The sequence below is a fragment of the Salvelinus sp. IW2-2015 genome, unplaced genomic scaffold (genome assembly GCF_002910315.2).
Source record: "Salvelinus sp. IW2-2015 unplaced genomic scaffold, ASM291031v2 Un_scaffold1672, whole genome shotgun sequence".
In the NCBI taxonomy this organism is placed as follows: domain Eukaryota; kingdom Metazoa; phylum Chordata; class Actinopteri; order Salmoniformes; family Salmonidae; genus Salvelinus; species Salvelinus sp. IW2-2015.
Window position 1 is genome coordinate 27,501 of NW_019943075.1, and position 20,156 is coordinate 47,656.

Consider the following 20,156-nt stretch of genomic DNA (forward strand, 5'->3'; position numbering starts at 1 on the left):
TTGTATTCTTCTCTTTTCAATCAAGGTCAAACAGGCCAAAATACCACGGTAATCCCCCACTTACCTTCACACTTACATTCACCCCATTGTTTTATACTGTGGCAATGAGACAGACTTTACATCAATGTTTTCAAATGGACGTTTACTAGGCAGCTGGTACACCAGATTTGGATTTGCTTCTAAAGGATGGAATCGGAAGATAGGCATGCTCTGTTGTATTTTCAATCAGTCCTGTTTTTAGGAGAGACGTGATCGTCATGTAATCTGTTATTTTTTCCCTCACCCAAACAGCAAATCAGGAAGCTGCGACGAGAGTTGGACGCCTCCCAGGAAAAGGTCGCGACCCTCACATCTCAGCTGTCTGCCAATGTAAGTCCCTCTTACTTCAACAAACACTGAGCAGTCAAAACGTCTGCCTCGTGGTTCATTTGCATCCTAGCCTGTCAGAGAGGTTCGGGGGGAAACTCTGCCTTTGCCAAACCCTTGAATGTAAATCAGTCTAGACACCCACTAATTCCCTTTCTCTCTCTGACTCAAAGGTTTCTTAAGCTTCTGATGAAATGTTTTGAAGTCTGGGTTGTTGTTTTTTTCGAACACGGCTKGAATATGCGGCTTGTTTACCGGGAATTGTCCTGCGAAGCGAGCCTCATCCAGRGGGGCAGCAATATAGAGCGGCCTAGCAAGAACATGCAGATTCAACAAAACAGAGAGAGGGGGGAAAGAGGGGGCTTGTGAGCCCAGTTTGGAGGGAGGAAGTGTATTATACAGAGTGAGAGAGAATCCTGAGAACCTAAAGCCTATCAGGTCTCTGTGGAGAGATGGGCGCTCCTGTCTCTCTCTGTACTGGGCCCTGCGTGAAGCGTCTGATCAAGTGCGAGGCTGACAGGGTCTTCACCAGGGTCTCTGACTTTGATCGAGGAGTTATACATCTCCAGGCACTAAGGCAACACACTGCCAAGAAACTTCCAACTAGCTTTTGTGTTCACTGTGTGACTCATACAGACCCCAGATGTCTTTGTAGAAAAGTTGCATTGTTTAATTTATGAGAAAGCTTTTTTTAGATGCCTTTGTGTACATATACTGAACAAAAATATAAATGCATCGGCGAGCTGAAATATAAGATCCCAGACATTTTCCACATGCACAAATAGCTTATTTCTCTCGAATTTATTGTGCAAATCTGTTTACATCCCTGTTAGTGGGTACCTTTCCTTTGCCAAGATAATCCATCCACCTGACAGGTGTGGCATATCAAGAAGTTGATTAAACTACATAATCATTACACAGGTGCACCTTGTGCTGGGGACAWTAAAAGGCCACTCTAAAATGAGCAGTTTTGTCACACAATACAATGCCACGTATACTACCGTTCAAAAGTTTGGGGTCACTTAGAAATGTCCTTGTTTTTGAAAGAAAGCAATTTTTGTTGTCCATTTAAAATAACATCAAATTGATCAGAAATACAGTGTAGACATTGTTAATGTTATAAATGACTATTGTAGCTGGAAACGGCAGATTTTTAATGGAATATCTACATAGGCATACAGAGGCCCATTATCAGCAACCATCACTCCTGTGTTCCAATGGCACGTTGTGTTAGCTAATCCAAGTTTAGCATTTTAAAAGGCTAATTGATCATTAGAAAACCCTTTTGCAATTATGTTAGCACAGCTGAAAACCTTTTTAGCCTTTTAAAATTATAAACTTGGATATCCACCAGAGCTGTTGCCAGAGAATTGAACGTTCATTTATCTACTATACATTGCCTCCAACYTCGTTTTAGAGAATTTGGCAGCACGTCCAACCGGCCTRACAAACGCAGACCATGTGTAACCACGCCAGCCCAGGACCTCCACATCTGGCTTATTCACCTGCGGACTCGTCTGAAACCAGCCACCCYGACAGCTGATGAAACTGAGGAGTATTTCTGTCTGTAATAAAGCCCTTTTGTGGGGTAAAACTCATTCTGATTGGCTGGGCCTGGTTCCCCAGTGAGTAGGCCTATACKCACCRATGCCAAGAGTGTCATCAAGGCAAAGGGTGGCTACTTTGAAGAACCTGGTTACTACATGATTCCATATGTGTTATTTCATAGTTTTGATGTCTTCACTATTATTCTGCAATGTAGAAAATAGTAAAATAAAGAAAACCCTTGAATATATATATATATATTACCTCATGCCTTTCCTGGGCTCCTGATCCCAATCTGTTCCAGTAGTGTCGTCCCCGCCGAACCATACACTCTCTCTGGTACCGGATGGTGTCTGGTACTGGATGGTGTCTGGTATCCAAGCTTCATGGCCCATGCTGTGCCTAGGAACAACATTTCTCTCCCAGGACTCCAGTGGTTGAAACATGCATGCGGCATTGATTAAGGCAGCATTTTAGGTGATGTAAGCTGATTTGTCTGGGAGAGATACTGCATCTCCTGCAGGTGCATACTGTATGTTTGCAGTCATGTTCTCTTGAATGGCTGATTAAAGATAAATCCCACTTAGAGAGGGCACTGTTTTGTCATTGAACGAACGAGAAGAGCTGTGAGTGTGGTGTCTGCTGATTGACGTCATCGTAGATTGACCCTAATCACATTTACATTTCAGTCATTTAGCAGAGCTCTTATCCGAGCGACTTACAGTAGTACATTTTCGTACTTGTCCCTGTGGGAATCAAACCCGCAACCCTGGAGTTGCAAGCGCTGTGCTCCACCAGCTGAGCTATACGGGACACTAATGTACTGTATGCTAGACGCTCATTTACTGTATCTGCTCACTGTCTTTGTAATATGTTAACATGGAAATTAATATTTTGACCTTTTTGGATAAGGAATATTTTTAATAAAGGACTATTCGTTGTGTCACCTTCAGCATGCTCCTAGCAGGTCAGTCTGACCTGTTTTGTAGCTAAAATGGCCGCCACATCAGGCACACAGTTGTGTGTGTGTTGTCACATTTGGTTAGAGAAGCTCTCCAACGTCCACGTCAATCTATTTCATGTTTGTTTGGGTTTTCTTTGATGAGAACAAAGTCGAATGAGAAAAACCAGCATCCTGGAAAAAGGATTAAAAAGAACGTTGTCGAAGCGTCTTGGTATTGTACTGGTTTTAATTTTCTCCTCAGAAGAGATTCCATTCCTTGCCTTGGCTGTCATTAAAGTGGGTTTAAGAGGTGGTTTATATCTCTGCGCTCTACTTACCTACCTACCTTACCCTAATTCTCCTTCCTTCACCTTCCGTCACTCTCTCTGTTTCCTTTCCCTCTCTCACTTCTTTCTCTCCCCTCTAGATTGCCCTCCCTCTCTCTCTTATCCCTCCCCTCTACTCTTTTTGTCCCTTTCTTTGGGGATTTGGGAATTAGTATATCTAGCCGTCTGTGCTGGCTTGTTCTACAGTAGTCATGCTGCTGTGTGTGTGAGTGAGTGTGGATGAGTAGAGCAGAGAGGGCTCTGAGGATGGCGTCGCTGGCAGCAGCAGTAGTAGTAGGGGCAGCTCTCTGGCCGGTTCGCTGGTCTGGCACCCCTCAACCCTACCCCCGGCTCCCAGCAGAGGCCCCAGGGCAGGGGTCGCAAGGCCAAAGGCCAGCGCGGGATGCATGGGAAGCTTCACAGCCCTACCCACAGGGCGGACAGGTGGGCAGCCGCGGTGGGTGTATGTCACATGATGGAGGGGGCTGATGGGATTGGACGGATGACATTTTGCAAAGGTTATATGCAATTCAGCCAGATATGGTTGAGCCCACCAGAACACCAATATGGTGTTGGCTTATTGGTGTAGGACTGTCATTACTGTGTTGCTACTCCTCCGCCCTGTCGAGCTGAGATTTTCTTATCGGTGGGCACGCTGCCTGGCTCTGTGTGACTCACTGGTCCTGACAGGTGTCGGAGGCTCCATGCGGTGGAGGTGCGTGGGTGTGAGCTCACACTGTTCTGTCGGTTTCTCTCTCTGTCACACACATGCAACACACAATTATCATTCTTGTATTTTCTAGGTGAGGACTTATCACCCCCCCTCCAACACAACACACACAAACACACACACACACACACACACACACACACAACACACACACACACACACACACAACACACACACACACACACACACACACCACACACACACACACACACACACACACACCACACACACACACACACCACAACACACACACACACACACACACATCACACCTATCTATTTCATGGAGCTTTAACTTCCATCAGGCTCAGTGCAGCAGATGGTGTCATGCTGCTAAACATTTGGCACCCTTCAGTTTGTCGCCGGTGTTTCTTCAGGTGAAAAAATAACTCAGGCTCCGTTAAAGCAATGCTAAACCTTCCCTGACCTGTGTACAAGAAGATATGCCCATCTTTCACTTTGCTTTAGGTCTGGGTTCAGCTGTGTTTTTGTGCATGTTCAAATCAGCAGTTGGCTGTGAAAATYGGTCCTAATCATGGATGTTRYTGCTGCTGCTGTTKTCTTCAGAGAAAGTGAAGGTTCACAGCTTTCAGAAGAGCAGACGTGGCGTAGCTACCACTTCTTCTGTAGCACAAGTTCTGTACGGCATGTCTTCTTTGGACCTCCTCCTGTTAACTTCCAGTTCATAAGCCACAAGTTATCAGCCTGGACCAGTGGGGGAGTGGTTAGCTGTATCATGCAGCAGGCTCAGCGTTGCCGTGKTGAAGTGCAAGCTGTAACTAGGGGGAATGTTCCTAGTGTTTTGGTTCAGATACAGAATTAAAMATGATGGTCCAGCCAGTCAGTCAGCRCTGGTGGTTCAACAGAGGGATGACTTGACTCAGTCTATCAGAGCTGAGGGTCCCTGGGGAGAGTRATGACTCATGAGAAACACGAGGGAACATGAAGAGGGCGAGAGAAAAAATAGCCTACACCCTCAGGTCGCGTCGATTCTTCTTCTACATGTTTAWGTGGCTATCTAACGATGGATTTTCCACACTGTGTGCTCAATGTGTGTTTGTGGATCATCTTGAATSCACCTGATTAGAGGTTGTTCTACCTACAGAGAATGGTATATTTATAGGACTTCAGGAAAATGTGACAGAAAATGTGCCAATTTAACGTTGTCCCTTTATGCCTGCTTTAATGACTCGTCCAGTGCTTGTGTTGTCTGTGTTGAACTCTGACCTCTGTGTTGGCAGGCTCACCTGGTGGCAGCCTTTGAGAAGAGCCTGGGGAACATGACCTGTCGCCTAACGAGCCTCACCATGACAGCTGAGCAAAAGGTACGTGCCTTTTCCTGTTGCTGCGGCCCACCGCTTCCAGATACCTTCTTATGTGTAAAGTCTTCTCTGAGAAGTCTGCCTGTCTGTGCATATCACTGTTATTCCATGGTCCTTTACACTTTACAATAACAGTAACTTATCGTGTGTTAGAGCATTCATAAGGTCTTCATAAGCACTACATAACGTACCCTAAATCATTTATAATCATCCTATGTCGTGCCCGTGGCACATTTACCAGCGCTTTATACAGCATGACATTTGCTTATGAATGATTTCTGTATAAACCTCTTGATGAAGCTTCATTACGTTAGAAGCTATGTTAAAGGACAATTCCATCCAAAAAAACTGTTTTTGGTATTTTGTTTCATTAGTCCATTGTCATATGATGCAAAACGCATGATGCTGGGATAATTTCTGTATTTTTTAAAGTTAACTATCTTCACTACTTGATTGCTGACAAGCAAAACATTTTGGGACTATGTCAACAATGGACTAATGAAACAAATACCAGAAGATAGTTATTGGGTGGTTTTTCTTTAAGTTTAGTGTGGGACTTTTTCCCTTTTACTTTAAGATGTAACTAGTCACATATGTATCCTAATCCAGGACATTGGTTTTGCTCCATACTCTGCAGAGTTATTTCTTCAGGGGCGTGTACTGAATGATGCTATATCATAGACGATGTCAGACCACATTAGAGATGACAGAAGTGTTTTGTTACGGTTCGTAATTGGCAGCGTTTGAGTGGGATTAGGGTCTGGGAGAAGAACCAGATAGGGTAACGTCGTCGAGCTCTAAAACGAGGATCAGTGAAAGAATGGTGCATGTGTTGTAAATGTAAAGCCGTCTTGTGATGAAACGTGAGCGTTTCCGCCTGTCCGCCCGTTCCTGGAAACCTACTCATAACATTGACGAGCTGTGGCAGCCCTAATCCTGGATCAATTCAACCAGAGATTCTAGAGGGACGTCTTTGTTAAGCAAGCCGCCTGCGCCTCCCAACTTTTAATTAAGACTAAACCCTATCACAACCCACAGTGGTTGGGGGGAATTGGAGTGCTGTTGCCTTATATCTAATCATGTGGATTTAATAAGAGAGGAGCGGCGCCGTGTAGCTTATATCCAAGCAGGTGGGCGGAGGGTAAAACTCTATTGCCAAACGTTATCTTCTTAAACCTGCTTATGCCTATCTCTGTGTGCTTTTGAGGCAGGAATATTTGACTGAGTTATCGTACGACTGTCATTGAGTTTTGGATTGAGAATTGAGAGAATGGTCCCGGCCGAAATGAAGGGTAGACCGTTAGAGATTTAGAGGCAGAAAACAAGATGTTTCTCTTTCAACAGGGTTAGTGAACAAAAAGGTCTATTCAAACCACCTAAAGCACATTTGTTCTTTTTTGGGACTCCAAATGTATTTTTACAGTATATCTATAATCAAGCACATTCTGCCATTGTTTTCAAATGTGCAGGTTGGTATTGTCTGTGGTGGTGCTGTGGAGGTGGTATTGTCTGTGGTGTGGTGGTGCTGTGGAGGTTGGTATTGTCTGTGGTGTGGTGGTGCTGCGGAGGGTTGATCTGTGGCGCTGCTTCTCTTCCCTCAGGAGTCGGAGCTGGCTGAGCTGAGAGAGACCATCGAGGCGCTGAAAGCCCAGAACACAGACGCCCAGACAGCCATCCAAGTGCCCTCAACGGCCCGACACCTACACAAAGGTAGCGCGCCAGAGGAGAACCCTCCATATGCGCTTAGTGTGGGCAAGAACCACACCTCTTCCTCTTGATCGACCACACATTTCAAACTCTGTCCCTCTTTACTCATGACAGCAGCCATACACCACTCTAGAATGTTCAGAGCAGCCATACACCACTCTAGAATGTTCAGAGCAGCTATACACCACTCTAGAATGTTCAGAGCAGCCATACACCACTCTAGAATGTTCCGAGCAGCCATACACCACTCTAGAATTTCAGAGCAGCCATACACACTCTAGAATGTTCAGAGCAGCCATACACCACTCTAGAATGTTAGAGCAGCCATACACCACTCTAGAATGTTCAGAGCAGCCATACACCACTCTAGAATGGTCAGAGCAGCCATACACCACTCTAGAATGTTCAGAGCAGCCATACACCACTCTAGAATGTTCAGAGCAGCCATACACCACTCTAGAATGTTCAGAGCAGCCATACACCACTCTAGAATGGTCAGAGCAGCCATACACCACTCTAGAATGTTCAGAGCAGCCATACACCACTCTAGAATGTTCAGAGCAGCCATACACCACTCTAGAAAGTTCACCCTTTTTGAAAGTTGATCTCAAACACCTGGCGCTTGGGAGTTAGACTGGGTAGGTACTAAAAAAGCGAGTTGTCTTGTGCTTCCAGACCTGCGGATTAGGCGGCAACACTCGTCGGAGAGCATGTCCAGCATCAACAGTGCAGCCAGTCACTCATCCCTGGGCAGCGCCAAAGACCTAGAGGACAAGAAGAAGAAGAAGAAGAGCTGGGTAAGTTAGTGAGTGAAGAAATCCCACGGGAGAAGGAGAGGACGAGGGTTTCTTGGCTTGTATAGACGTCTCCATGCACTTCACTCTAACCTCTGAACCATCTAAACCATGCCAGTCTCACACTCCTTTCTACTGAGAAGTCATACATTGTCATAACTGTGACTTGTAATTCCACTCCCTTTTCTCACGCTCTCCCTAACCCTAACCCTCTGCCAGGGAAAGGAGAGAGGCAACAAGGTGAATATGAAACCCCCATCCTCTCGCATGTCTATGACAGAGTGAATGACTTTGAGATAAAGAGGGGTAACACTTTTGTACAAGGATCACATATTGGGCACTCATTTCCTAAGTGTATAATTGTGMATATAAGTAGATAAATAGGACCTTTATTCTATAGAAATAGCCAGTCGTTAGTCCTTCATTCAGTGTTTCCTGTACTCATTCATGTGTAAAGAAGAAAARACTAAATAAAGGCCTAATAAAATGTGTTAATAATACCAAATAAAGGCTTAATTCACTATTTCAAATAGTGCCTAATGTGGTCCATATACCCGAAAGGGACAGATACTTATTTAAGCATGAATCAGTGCTGTCCCGCTTTGTTGCCTTAAGTCCTCCAGTCAGTGTACCCCTTGATTAAGCGTACAGTCCATCTCTCCTAGTAATATTAAGCTTCTTTCCCCTCTCCTTCTGTGTGCAGTTACACTTCTGCCTCCCATGGAGAAAAAATTACACACCCTATTTGTGAAACGCATTCATTCAAAATCCACGTTTTTGTAAATCCTCCCTCTACCCTGTGTTTTTCTGCCGGTAATACAGTTTCCTGCTGGTTAATGACTACTATTTGCGAGGACCCTCTGAATAATGTTTCATACATTCAATAATTACTGATACATTCTTATAATAAGATTCAGTACAGAAGACAACCTCACTTCAAGAGTATACAATCTGACCTCCATACTATCTCTCCTGGGAAACCATGATTACCTGCTAAATGTTCATCCAGGGAGTACGACCAGCATCTTTACACCTGCTCAACTCTCTTTCCCCATCCTCCCCAGACTCTGAGCCAGAGAAAAGCTCAGCCCACGCTCAGAAATACACATCTGGTTCTTATTTATGCAGCTATTCATATTCATTTGCATATAAATTCTGCCTCTGTGCCCCTGTGGCCTGAAACACTGTGTGGCTCAGAGGTTAATGAAGTGCCTGTGATCTGGCTGAAGAGGGAATCGCTAACAGCAGGGAGCAGGACATGGGCACACACACAAACACACACAAAAACACAGTTTCCCTCCCTGGATCCATTCTTCAACTTGTACAGGAAACAAAATGTCTCCTACTGCGGCTCCCATTGTGGCTCCAGATGTTCTTTGACATAGGGGGGAAAGGCTCCAGTCGCACTGAAATGATGTGATGTGCTAGGGCTCCTCCTCCAAACAGAACCTAGAATATGAGGCAGCTCAGCGCTGAGTGCCAAAATGCAAATGCCTCAGACCTCAGGAACTAATTGCCAGTTAAATGGAGTTTTAAAGGGGCAAGGGAAGTATTTTGAGGTATGACAGTTGAACAAAGCTCATTAGGTATTTATAAGCTATATTATTCAACATCTATATAATTATCATTCATTTGAAAGATATAAAATAGATGTACAATCTCAGATTGCCCCTTTAAAGATAATGGTGGCCCTGCGGTAATACAGTAGTGATGATGTGTGGGTCAGTGGAGCGGCATGTCCTTGTGGTAACAGTAGTGATTGTTCTATCCTCAGGTGGCTGATTCCATCCCAGCACAGTTAGTTGTACTAAAGCGTCTACCGTCCGTATGCTGTGGTGACTTCCTCCTCTCCTTTCCTCCTCAGTTCCTCAACGTTTCCCCTTCTACAACTGTTTGGCATGGAAACAGCCCCCCTCTCCTCTTCCTCCATTTTGACTGCCTGTTTGTTTCTAGTTCCAGGACCTTAAAAAGTCTGGCTCCTCCCCTGCATTCCTCATTCCTCCTCCATACAGTCTGGCTCCTCCCTGCATTCCTCATTCCTCCAGTCTGGCTCCTCCCTGCATTCCTCATTCTCCTCCTACAGTCTGGCTCCTCCCTGCATTCCTCATTCCTCCTCCATACAGTCGCCCTTGATTGGATCCCTCTCTTGCCCTTGATTGAGTTGCCTTGCGTCCCTCTCTCTCAGATTGGTGACTGTTGCCTAAGAACAGCACTGACTTGGCTCGACAGGAAATGATGTCCGTTAAGTTGGAGAGATGGGCGATGTTGACGTTTTGGTGTTTCTCTTGCAGTTGCGGAGCTCGTTCAAGCAGGCGTTCAGTAAGAAAAGGGCAACAAGCCTCAGTCTCCCCAAGATGACATCGAAGAGATGACGGACTCATCGCTGCCTCCTCGCCCAAGCTACAGCATGCTAACAGACAGGACAGCTTCCCAACACTACTCTCCTCAGCCTCTACCACAGAGTGAGTATACTGTAATATACACACATGGCAGATAGCTACGGTTAGAGCGTTGGCCAGTAACCGAAAGGTCGCTAGTTCGAATCCGCGAGCCGACAAGGTGAAGAATCTGTCCATTTCCCTTGTGCAAGGCACTTAACCCTAATTGCTCCAGGGTCACTGTTGATAATGGCTGACCCTGGACGTGACCCTACCTCCCGAGGATGTCTCGGGGGAGTTGGGATGTGCAAAACCACATTTCTAATAACACATGTATGAATACACACTGGTACATGTGTGAAGCAGGACAAATATAATCACCCACCTCATTATTATTATTACACACAGGCTACATCCCAATCTACATACAACACATACTTCAGCATCTTCCATTTCTTGGCACAAATGTTGTTTTTCTTCTGAATTCACACAGTTTTTTTATATGTCTTTCTTGTTCACCTTGTTTCTCCATTTCATATGTCTATCTGTCCAGTAACAAAGTGCGTTTGTGATAGCAAGCCCCTCCCATTTGGATGTCAAAGAGAAGGCTAAACGGTCATGTGGTCTACAAACACAGATCTCGGTAACAGCAGTGTGTGGCTGGCACGCTGTTGGGGTGTGAAGTGCTTTCATCATCTTAACTCAGCCTGCTTTTATCTTTGTGTGGCTCCCAAATGGCACGTTAGTCCCTATATTGTGCACTCTAGGACCCATAGGGCTCTGGTCAACAGTAGTGCACTATGTAGGGAATAGGGTGCTCTTGGGACGTAACCTTTCTCTCACAAAGGGCCCCAATCAGGCCACGACACAAAAATATAATGCACCAGAATGTGAGCCGCGTACACAAATATTAAAATCACTTGTAGCAGTCATGGAGATTATATTATATTTCCGTGCTTACTGATACTGCTGGTGAATTGGCCATGTACAGAAGGCTCCTCCATCTTGCTAATATCCTCGGCTGGCCATGCATGCCAGAAGCATGCTACTTTCATTACATCTGCTGTGTGTGGCCAGCTGGCTAGTTGGTTTACCCTCACTTCTTTGGAGGGTCCCTGACAGGCTTTCCTACCGTGGGGGTGATGCTCACGGTGTGGGTTTTGAAGTCAATTTCCCCATTTCAGATCGTAAACTCAGCTATGACCTGCAGAGTTTGATAGTAGTGAATGACTTACATGGTAGCAGTAGTAGCAACACTGGAACCGTAGACAGACACCATCTTTGTCTTTGCTTGGATGCCAGATGGACAATTCCTATGATAGAGGATTCACTCATCCCCAATGCTCACCTGATCCCTGTGTGACCCATACCACCTATGTGTATGTGTGTTTTCTAAGTATGTCTGCCATAACGGTTTCCTACTGACTCCAATGGATCCTCTTTGGTTTGACTGTTCAGCAAACTGCCCCTGTTTGAGATATTTCTAGCCTGTATGTGTAACTACCCCTGTTTGTAGTTTTCTAGCCTGTATGTGTAACTACCCGTTGTGTATTGCTATGTCACCTGTTTGTAATTCTAGCCTTATGTTAACTATCCCTGTTTGTAGTATTTCTAGCCTTTATGTGTAACTATCCCTGTTTGTAGTATTCTAGCCTGTATGTGTAACTACCCCTTTGTAGTATTTCTAGCCTTTGTGTAACTACCCTGTTTGTAGTATTTCTAGCCTGTATGTGTAACTACCCTGTTTGTAATATTTCTAGCCTGTATGTGTAACTACCCTGTTTGTAGTATTTCTAGCCTGTATGTGTAACTACCCTGTGTGTAGTATTTCTAGCCCTGTGACCCCTGTGTGACCCCTTGCAGGCTGTGTGAGTGCACGGAGGCGGAGGCGGAGATCATCCTGCAGCTGAAGAACGAGCTGAGGGAGAAGGAACTGAAGCTGACAGACATCCGCCTGGAGGCTCTTAGCTCCGCCCACCACCTGGACCAGATCCGAGAGGCCATGAACCGTATGCAGGTGAGGAACCAGGTAGCCTGCTAAACGAATGCACAACCCAAACCATGGGGGAKCCACCAATGTGAATTAGCACTGACTTATATATCAAATCACTAATTGTACATATAGCCTTAAATTGTTGTTTGTTTAACACTAATCCAATCAATTTTTTATCTGTTGTTTTATCTGTATGTATATTGTTTATGCTGTAAAAAAAATACTTCAGGAGGAGACATTATTGGGTTGTATCCAGAGAGACCTGTTTCCCAGGGGCCAGTGGGGCATGACACTGTGCAGTTAGGGAGCTAATGCAGTGTTTGGGGATTGTTCTGGCTCTTTGATGCCATGCCAGGGGTGACTGGGGTGGTCAGGGGGTTCAGGGGGAAGCCAACAAGCCGCGATGGCACCGTGATCAACTTACAATATAACCACTCAGACCACTAATTAGGTCTATCTGTCAGTGGGGCTGGCCGTGCCATACACCCAATCACCTTTCTGGTAGAGCACTGACAACGCATCTCGTGACAAAGACCGGGGGGACAGTGGCTTGGCCGTTGATGTCAACTCCCATGACAAAACGGCAACTACTGGAGAAGTCAGCGCTCTCTCCTCAGATGTGTAGATAATCCACCCAGGCCCTTAATCTGGGTTTTAGATTTGTGAACAGCCCAGTACAAAGAGCTCTGTTGAGATTAAAGGGGCTCTCACAGCCAACAATGACGCTAATACTGATCCACAATGATAACTATGGCCAGTCTGAATGCAAGCAAATTTCCATATTCTTCTAATCGGCTTACCTCTCAGTAGAATGAATTTATTTTACATCGGGTTGGGCTCAGTTTCTGGATTGCTTTCTAAAAGCGTCCATTTGTGGTGAGGTCATTGTCTCCCAACAGGTGGCGTAGGCCTACATGATGAGTTATGACCATAGAAATATGAATTACTAGACAGGACACTCAATACGGTTGCTGGTCCACCCATCACAGAACATTGACTTGAATGGAATGTCCATTCTGGTAATTCTGTTTCTATGGTTTAGAAAAGCATCTGTCAGGAAACAACGACAGTGTCATTTAAAGTATCCTCCTGATGTTTATTCTCTGTCATTGGGCAGAATGAGATCGAGCTGCTGAAAGCYGAAAATGACCGRCTCAAGACGGGAGGCACCACGCCAGCCGCCACGCCAGCCAAGATGGGCCGGCCGCCCTCTGAGACCTCCAGCACATCCTCGTCCTCCTCGCGCCAATCTCTGGGCCTGTCCTCAACAACCTCAATATCAGAAGACACCATCATGTCAGGTGAGCCACAGCTTTGAGCCTGTCCGTCAACAACCTCAACATCAACTGTGGTGACCCACCATAACCCCGTGACTCTACAACATGAAGACACCATCATGTCAGGTGACCCACATAACCCCGTGACTCTACAACATGACAGACACATCATGTCAGGTGATCACCACGCTCCGTGACTCTACAACAGCAGACACCATCATGTCAGGTGATTCACCACAGCTCCGTGACTCTACAACATGACAGACACCATCATGTCAGGTGATTCACCACAGCTCCGTGACTCTACAACATGACAGACACCATCATGTCAGGTGATTCACCACAGCTCCGTGACTCTACAACATGACAGACACCATCATGTCAGGTGATTCACACAGCTCCGTGACTCTACAACATGACAGACACCATCATGTCAGGTGATTCACCACAGCCCGTGACTCTACAACATGACAGACACCATCATGTCAGGTGATTCACAACAGCCCGTGACTCTACAACATGACAGACACCATCATGTCAGGTGATTCACCACAGCCCCGTGACTCTACAACATGAACAGACACCATCATTTCAGGTGATTCACCACAGCCCCGTGACTCTACAATCAGTAGAACAGTTTACATTATATTCTCCTCGATGAATTTAGGAACAGTTTATATTCTCCTGGATGATGATTTAGTTGAACACGTTTATATTATATTTCTCTGGATGAATGATTCAGTAGAACAGTTTACATTATATTCTCCTGGATGATGATTCAGTAGAAGAGTTTACATTATATTCTCCTGGATGATGATTTAGTAGAACAGTTTATATTTATTCTCCTAGATGATGATTTTAGTGAACAGTTTACATTATATTCTCCTGGATGATGATTCAGTAGAACAGTTTTATTATTATTCTCCTGGATGATGATTTAGTAGAACAGTTTACATTATATTCTCCTGGATGATGATTTAGTAGAACATTTATATTATATTCTCCTGGATGATGATTCAGTAGAAAGTTACATTATATTCTCACTGGATGATATTTAGTAGAAGTTTATATTATATTCTCCTGGATGATGATTTAGTAGAACAGTTTACATTATATTCTCCTGGATGATGATTTAGTAGAACAGTTTATATTATATTCTCTGGAATGATGATTTAGTGGAACAGTTTACATGTATATTTGAGACCAGTCATTTAGGATAGGGAGTTGTTCTTAGGGAGTTGAGCTGTTAGTGTGTCACACAGGGGATTGTTTGAGACTCTTTAATGTTACTGACACGTGTAGTTGCTTACTTTACTGTTACCCAACACGCTGCGTTGTCCTATCTTTACTGTTACCGAACACGCTGCGTTGCTCTATCTTTACTGTTACCCAACACGCTGCGTTGTCCATCTTTACTGTTACCAAACACGCTGCGTTGCTCTATCTTTACTGTTACCCAACACGCTGCGTTGCTCTATCTTTACTGTTACCCAACACGCTGGTTTCCTATCTTTCTGTTACTCAACAGCTGCGTTGCCCTATCTTTACTGTTACCACACACGCTGCGTTGTCCTATCTTTACTGTTACCCAACACGCTGCGTTGTCCTATCTTTACTGTTACCCAACACGCTGCGTGTCCTATCTTTACTGTTACCCAACAGCTGCGTTGCTCTATCTTTATGTACCAACACGCTGCGTTGTCCTATCTTTACTGTTACCAACACGCTGCGTTGTCCTATCTTTACTGTTACCCAACACGCTGCGTTGTCCTATCTTTACTGTTACCCAACACGCTGCGTTTGTCCTATCTTTACTGTTACCCAACACGCTGCGTTGTCCTATCTTTACTGTTACCAACACGCTGCGTTGTCCTATCTTTACTGTTCACACGCTGCGTTCTATCTTCTGTTACAACCGCTGCGTTGTCCTATCTTTACTGTTACCAACACGCTGCGTTGCCCTATCTTTACTGTTACCCAACACGCTGCGTTGCTCTATCTTTACTGTTACCCAACACGCTGCGTTGCTCTATCTTTCTGTTACCCAACACGTGCGTTGTCCTATCTTTACTGTTACCCAACACGCTGCGTTGTCCTATCTTTATGTTACCCAACACGCTGCGTTGTCTATCTTTACTGTTACCCAACACGCTGCGTTGTCTATCTTTACTGTTACCCCAACACGCTGCGTTGTCCTATCTTTACTGTTACCCAACACGCTGCGTTGCCTATCTTTACTGTTACCCAACACGCTGCGTTGTTCCATCTTTACTGTTACCAACACGCTGCGTTGTCCTATCTTTACTGTTACCCAAAACGCTGGTTGTCTATCTTTACTGTTACCCAACACGCTGTTCGGCCAGTTTGAAGACATGTGCTAATCCTTTTGGATGAAGGTGAATCACCACAGCACGTTTGTCCAAGTAGAGTTCCTCAAGTTGAAGTAACATCTGCATCAATCAAGCAGACGACAGACCTCCTCGGAGAGGTGTGTGTGTGTTGTGTGTGTGGTGTGTGTGTGTGTGGTGTGTGTGTGTGTGGTGTGGTTGTGTGTGTGTGTGTGTGTGTGTGTGTGTGGTGTGGTGTGTGTGGTGTGTGTGGTGTGTGTGTGTGTGTGTGTGTGTGTGTTGTGTGTGTGTGTGTGTGTGTGTGTGGTGTGTGTGAGAGAGAGAGAGACTAATTAAACCTTGTATGCTCCTCTTCTCCGACTCCGGCCTTGTCCTCGTCGATGAGTGGAGTGCTGTTCGGTCCTCCTTTGGTCTCCTCGTCTGTCCTGTAATTAAAATAGAACACTCTCGGAGGACTTTGGGGCTGTTTAATTGATGGGGGGATGAGTTGGGAGCAGCAGCGCGTGGGAAGACGAGTGGCAGAGGGCCCTTATCACCCCTGCACAGAGCCTGCGTGCCAGCAAGCCAGCCGAATACAAAGTAGTTCCCCTTCCTCCCCAGTTCATTGTAAATAAAGCAGAGAGAGAGGAAAATAGATTGTTTATAATTAATATCTGGAGCTCCTAGCAATGTAACTTTTTTTGCCTGACAACCGTGTCTTTGAAACAGGCAGGAGGACCGCTCTATATTACATTTAGGCTCTGTTGTTTTTACTTCTCTATTTTTCAGACACTTTTATTACAGAGATGTTTTTCCCCAAGATTGTTTCCTCCCTTGATAGTTGTGTTTGTGCCCACAGATATTCTCCTGGACGATGGTTATGAGGGCAATCTACGCAAAGAGGGGCGCAGTGTCCGCATTGTGGTCACAATCAACAGTGGCTCCAATAAGACCAAGGTAACTAAGTGAGATATACGTGCCTAATCACAAGTTGGCTCCAATAAGACCAAGGTAACTAAGTGAGATATAGTGCCTAGAATCAACAGTGGCTCCAATAAGACCAAGGTAACTAAGTGAGATATACGTGCCTAGAATCAACAGTGGCTCCAATAAGTCCACGGTAGCTAATGAGATATGGTGCCTAGAATAACAATGTGAGAATCTTATGCTGTCGTATAATCAGATGCTTCAGTACCAGCGCTTGACTTGGGCAGGAGCTCACCGGAGCCGAGTACCGGGACCTTAGTTGTTCTGTTCCTCTTATAAAATATTATATCAAAATAATTTTGGAGCTCCTGCACCTTAATATAAARAGTACCGGCAACCAAAATAAACACTGGCACCTATTTCAGTCTACACCGTACACTGTTTGGTACAACAATTTTGTCACTTATTTTCATTCAAGTCTCTGACATGCTACATTTTCTAATTCCCTATCGTACACTCAGGGTATGCAAAGCCAGGAGTACCTCATTGGTTCCATCGGCGTGAGCGGAAAGACCAAGTGGGATGTGCTAGATGGAGTAATCAGACGATTATTCAAGGTAAAACCTCCTTCCCCCTGCTCACCATATGATCAGTCACTGACTGAACCCTACAGACGAAAAAACAAATATGAAGCACTACAGTTTTGTGTCAGAAAAAGCTCATGATATATGGTTCTTCATCTGTATGATTGACAGACTATTTCTTTGTTGTGGAAACATATGGATTAACACTGAGATATTAGATAGAATTCTAAGATAAAGACACATTCTATTTGGCCATTTCCCCTCCAGGAGTACGTGTTCCGGGTGGACCCACTGACCAGTCTGGGGCTGAACTCAGACAGTATAGTCAGCTATAGGATGGGGGATGTGGTGCGGGCCCACGCCTCTGAACTGCCTGAAATGCTGCCCTGTGGCTACCTGGTGGGGGACAACAACGTCATCAGCGTCAACCTCAAAGGTACTAGGATGGCCCAGACGAACGYCATGATGCATTTCACTGTTTCTATTGTTGTGTGTTTTATGTATTACTGTACGTCCTACATCCTTTTAAGGACATGACCAAACACATTTCCCTCTGGTGGGATAATAAAGCTTATTAAATCCAAATAGCACAGATATAGAGGAAGGGCCTTGAGTCTTGACCATGAGACCTGACCAGGAACAACCCACGGCCCTACCTATAGGATGGCACATTTCCAAACATGACAAAATGGAACCCCAGAAGGTTTAAATKGAATTTCCAAAAGCTTCTTCATCCTGACATGACAATACCCTCATGCACTTTGAAAAGCACTTCGGACACTTCAGTCAATGTTCTGCTCCTGAAGGGGCAAAGGAGGTGTTTTAAARGGACTAACATCGGCTTCCATTTTTATCCACCAGAGCAACAAAAAAAAAGTAGACAACACTTCCTTTATTTCACTCGCATGCTGGCTGCTATATTCCTGTGGTCGTAATGGCCGCTTCTCTCCCATAGTCACAACAGTGGCCATCAGCAGGAAAATGTAGAGGGCCAGGCCTGAACTAGGTGCCATTGAATCSTGTGTCAGCACTCTGCATTACAGTTGTGTTTTCACTGGAGGAGTAGTGTCCAAGCTCCCATCAACAGTCAATTATAGTTACTCTGCAGTCATTGAAGCTGAATTATAGTTACTCTGCAGTCATTGAAACTGAATTATAGTTACTCTGCAGTCATTGAAGCTGAATTATAGTTACTCTGCAGTCATTGAAGCTGAATTATAGTTACTCTGAAGTTATTGAAGCTGAATTATAGTTACTCTGCAGTCATTGAAGCTGAATTATAGTTACTCTGAAGTTATTGATGCTGAATTATAGTTACTCTACAGTCATTGAAACTGAATTATAGTTACTCTGCTGATCCTAAATCAGCGCTCCCACTGAGACGCTTGACACATACGCCACCTGACGTCCCAAAGAGTTGCACCATAAACAATAATCAACTCTTCCCATTTCTCCTGATTTATTTTATGTTAACATCATTTATTAGCCATCACACAGTCGCACCGCATTTAATTATGATATTTTATGGGCTATTACCTGAGTGAATGAACTCAATTCATTCCATTCGTTCTAGAATGGCATGAATTCTATTCAGTCTAACACAGGTTGTGAGAGGCTATGTACCGTTATATACCGTTAACATGATAATATCCTGTATTATTAGCACCTAGTATCATCAGACAATCACGTCTCTCCTCCTGCAGGTGTGAAGGAGAACAGCATAGACAGCCTGGTATTTGACACCCTCATCCCCAAGCCCATCATCCAGAGATACCTCAACCTGCTCATGGAGCATCGCCGCATCATCCTCTCTGGCCCCAGCGGCACCGGGAAGTCCTTCCTGGCCAGCAAGCTGGCAGAGTTCATTGTCACCAAGTCTGGTCGAAAGGTCACGGAGAGCAACTTGGCTAGCTTCAACGTGGACCAGAAATCCAGCAAGGTAAGAAAACACTCAGCCAAGAGTATTAAGGAGCTAGTTGCTAAGGAGTCGGCATATTTGTCTATAAATCGCCTCGRTTGGCACTATACAGTATATCAAGGACAGTGGTCCTATTTCAAAGACAAAGTAACACTCACTTTATGAATAATGYCCACATCTTTAAGCTCACTGTGTGTTGTTTCTGGGCAGGACCTGCGTCAGTACCTATCCAGCCTGGCAGAGCAGTGCAACTCTGAGGACAGCGAGACGGAGCTGCCCACCGTGGTCATACTGGACAACCTCCACCACATCGGCTCACTCAGCGACATCTTCAACGGATTCCTCAACTACAAGTACCACAAATGGTGAGTATAGCTCCACCGGCACAGGAAGCAAGTCTAGCCGCTATAGGATGGTGGTGGTGGTGATGATGATGATGATGATGATGGGGGTGATGATGATGATTGTGTTTAACTCAAATGCAACAGTTAGAGTTAATGTGAACACTGGGATTCTGTACCAACAACCATTTCTAGCTTTACTCATTACAAGATGATGCAATTCGTATTCTATTCAAGATAGTTTACCTACTGTTCCCTGATAAGCACAATCACTGTTGTGAAGGAAAGGTAAATATCCTTATTGCCTGGCCCTGGTACGTAACTGCACTGTCCTCAGTATAATTGTTCTGTCTTGTCTGCAGCCCGTATGTGATTGGAACCATGAACCAGGGAGTGTCTTCCTCTCCCAACCTTGAGCTTCACCACAATTTCAGGTATGTCTTCACCAACACTCAAACCAGGATTCAAAAGCTTCATTTGCTCTTTGCTTTGAACATATTGTTTTTCCTGTACAGACAACATATTCAAGCAGATTTTTGCAAACTAACATTATATATATATATATATATATTTTTTTTTTTACTCTGTTTATTCAGTTTTACACACAAGACATCACAAAACAATATAAATAATATACTCAACTAGAAAAAATACCACAAAAAAAAAGAATAGCTTTAA

General features: G+C 44.7%; 1 protein-coding gene across 1 annotated transcript in view; it reads left to right on the top strand.

The window, feature by feature from the left end:
- The window catches only part of LOC112071635 (neuron navigator 3-like), a 48,562-nt gene that overhangs the window by 20,358 nt on the left and 8,048 nt on the right, over window positions 1-20,156 (top strand). The window contains 18 exon segments of the mRNA XM_070439464.1: window positions 25-48; window positions 292-369; window positions 5,152-5,235; window positions 6,834-6,942; window positions 7,615-7,736; window positions 7,953-7,973; window positions 9,508-9,528; window positions 10,022-10,061; window positions 10,064-10,120; window positions 10,123-10,195; window positions 11,975-12,140; window positions 13,222-13,405; window positions 16,568-16,665; window positions 17,157-17,252; window positions 17,487-17,655; window positions 18,923-19,158; window positions 19,348-19,502; window positions 19,841-19,912. Of these exon segments, the coding sequence (XP_070295565.1) occupies window positions 25-48; window positions 292-369; window positions 5,152-5,235; window positions 6,834-6,942; window positions 7,615-7,736; window positions 7,953-7,973; window positions 9,508-9,528; window positions 10,022-10,061; window positions 10,064-10,120; window positions 10,123-10,195; window positions 11,975-12,140; window positions 13,222-13,405; window positions 16,568-16,665; window positions 17,157-17,252; window positions 17,487-17,655; window positions 18,923-19,158; window positions 19,348-19,502; window positions 19,841-19,912 (1,805 nt within the window).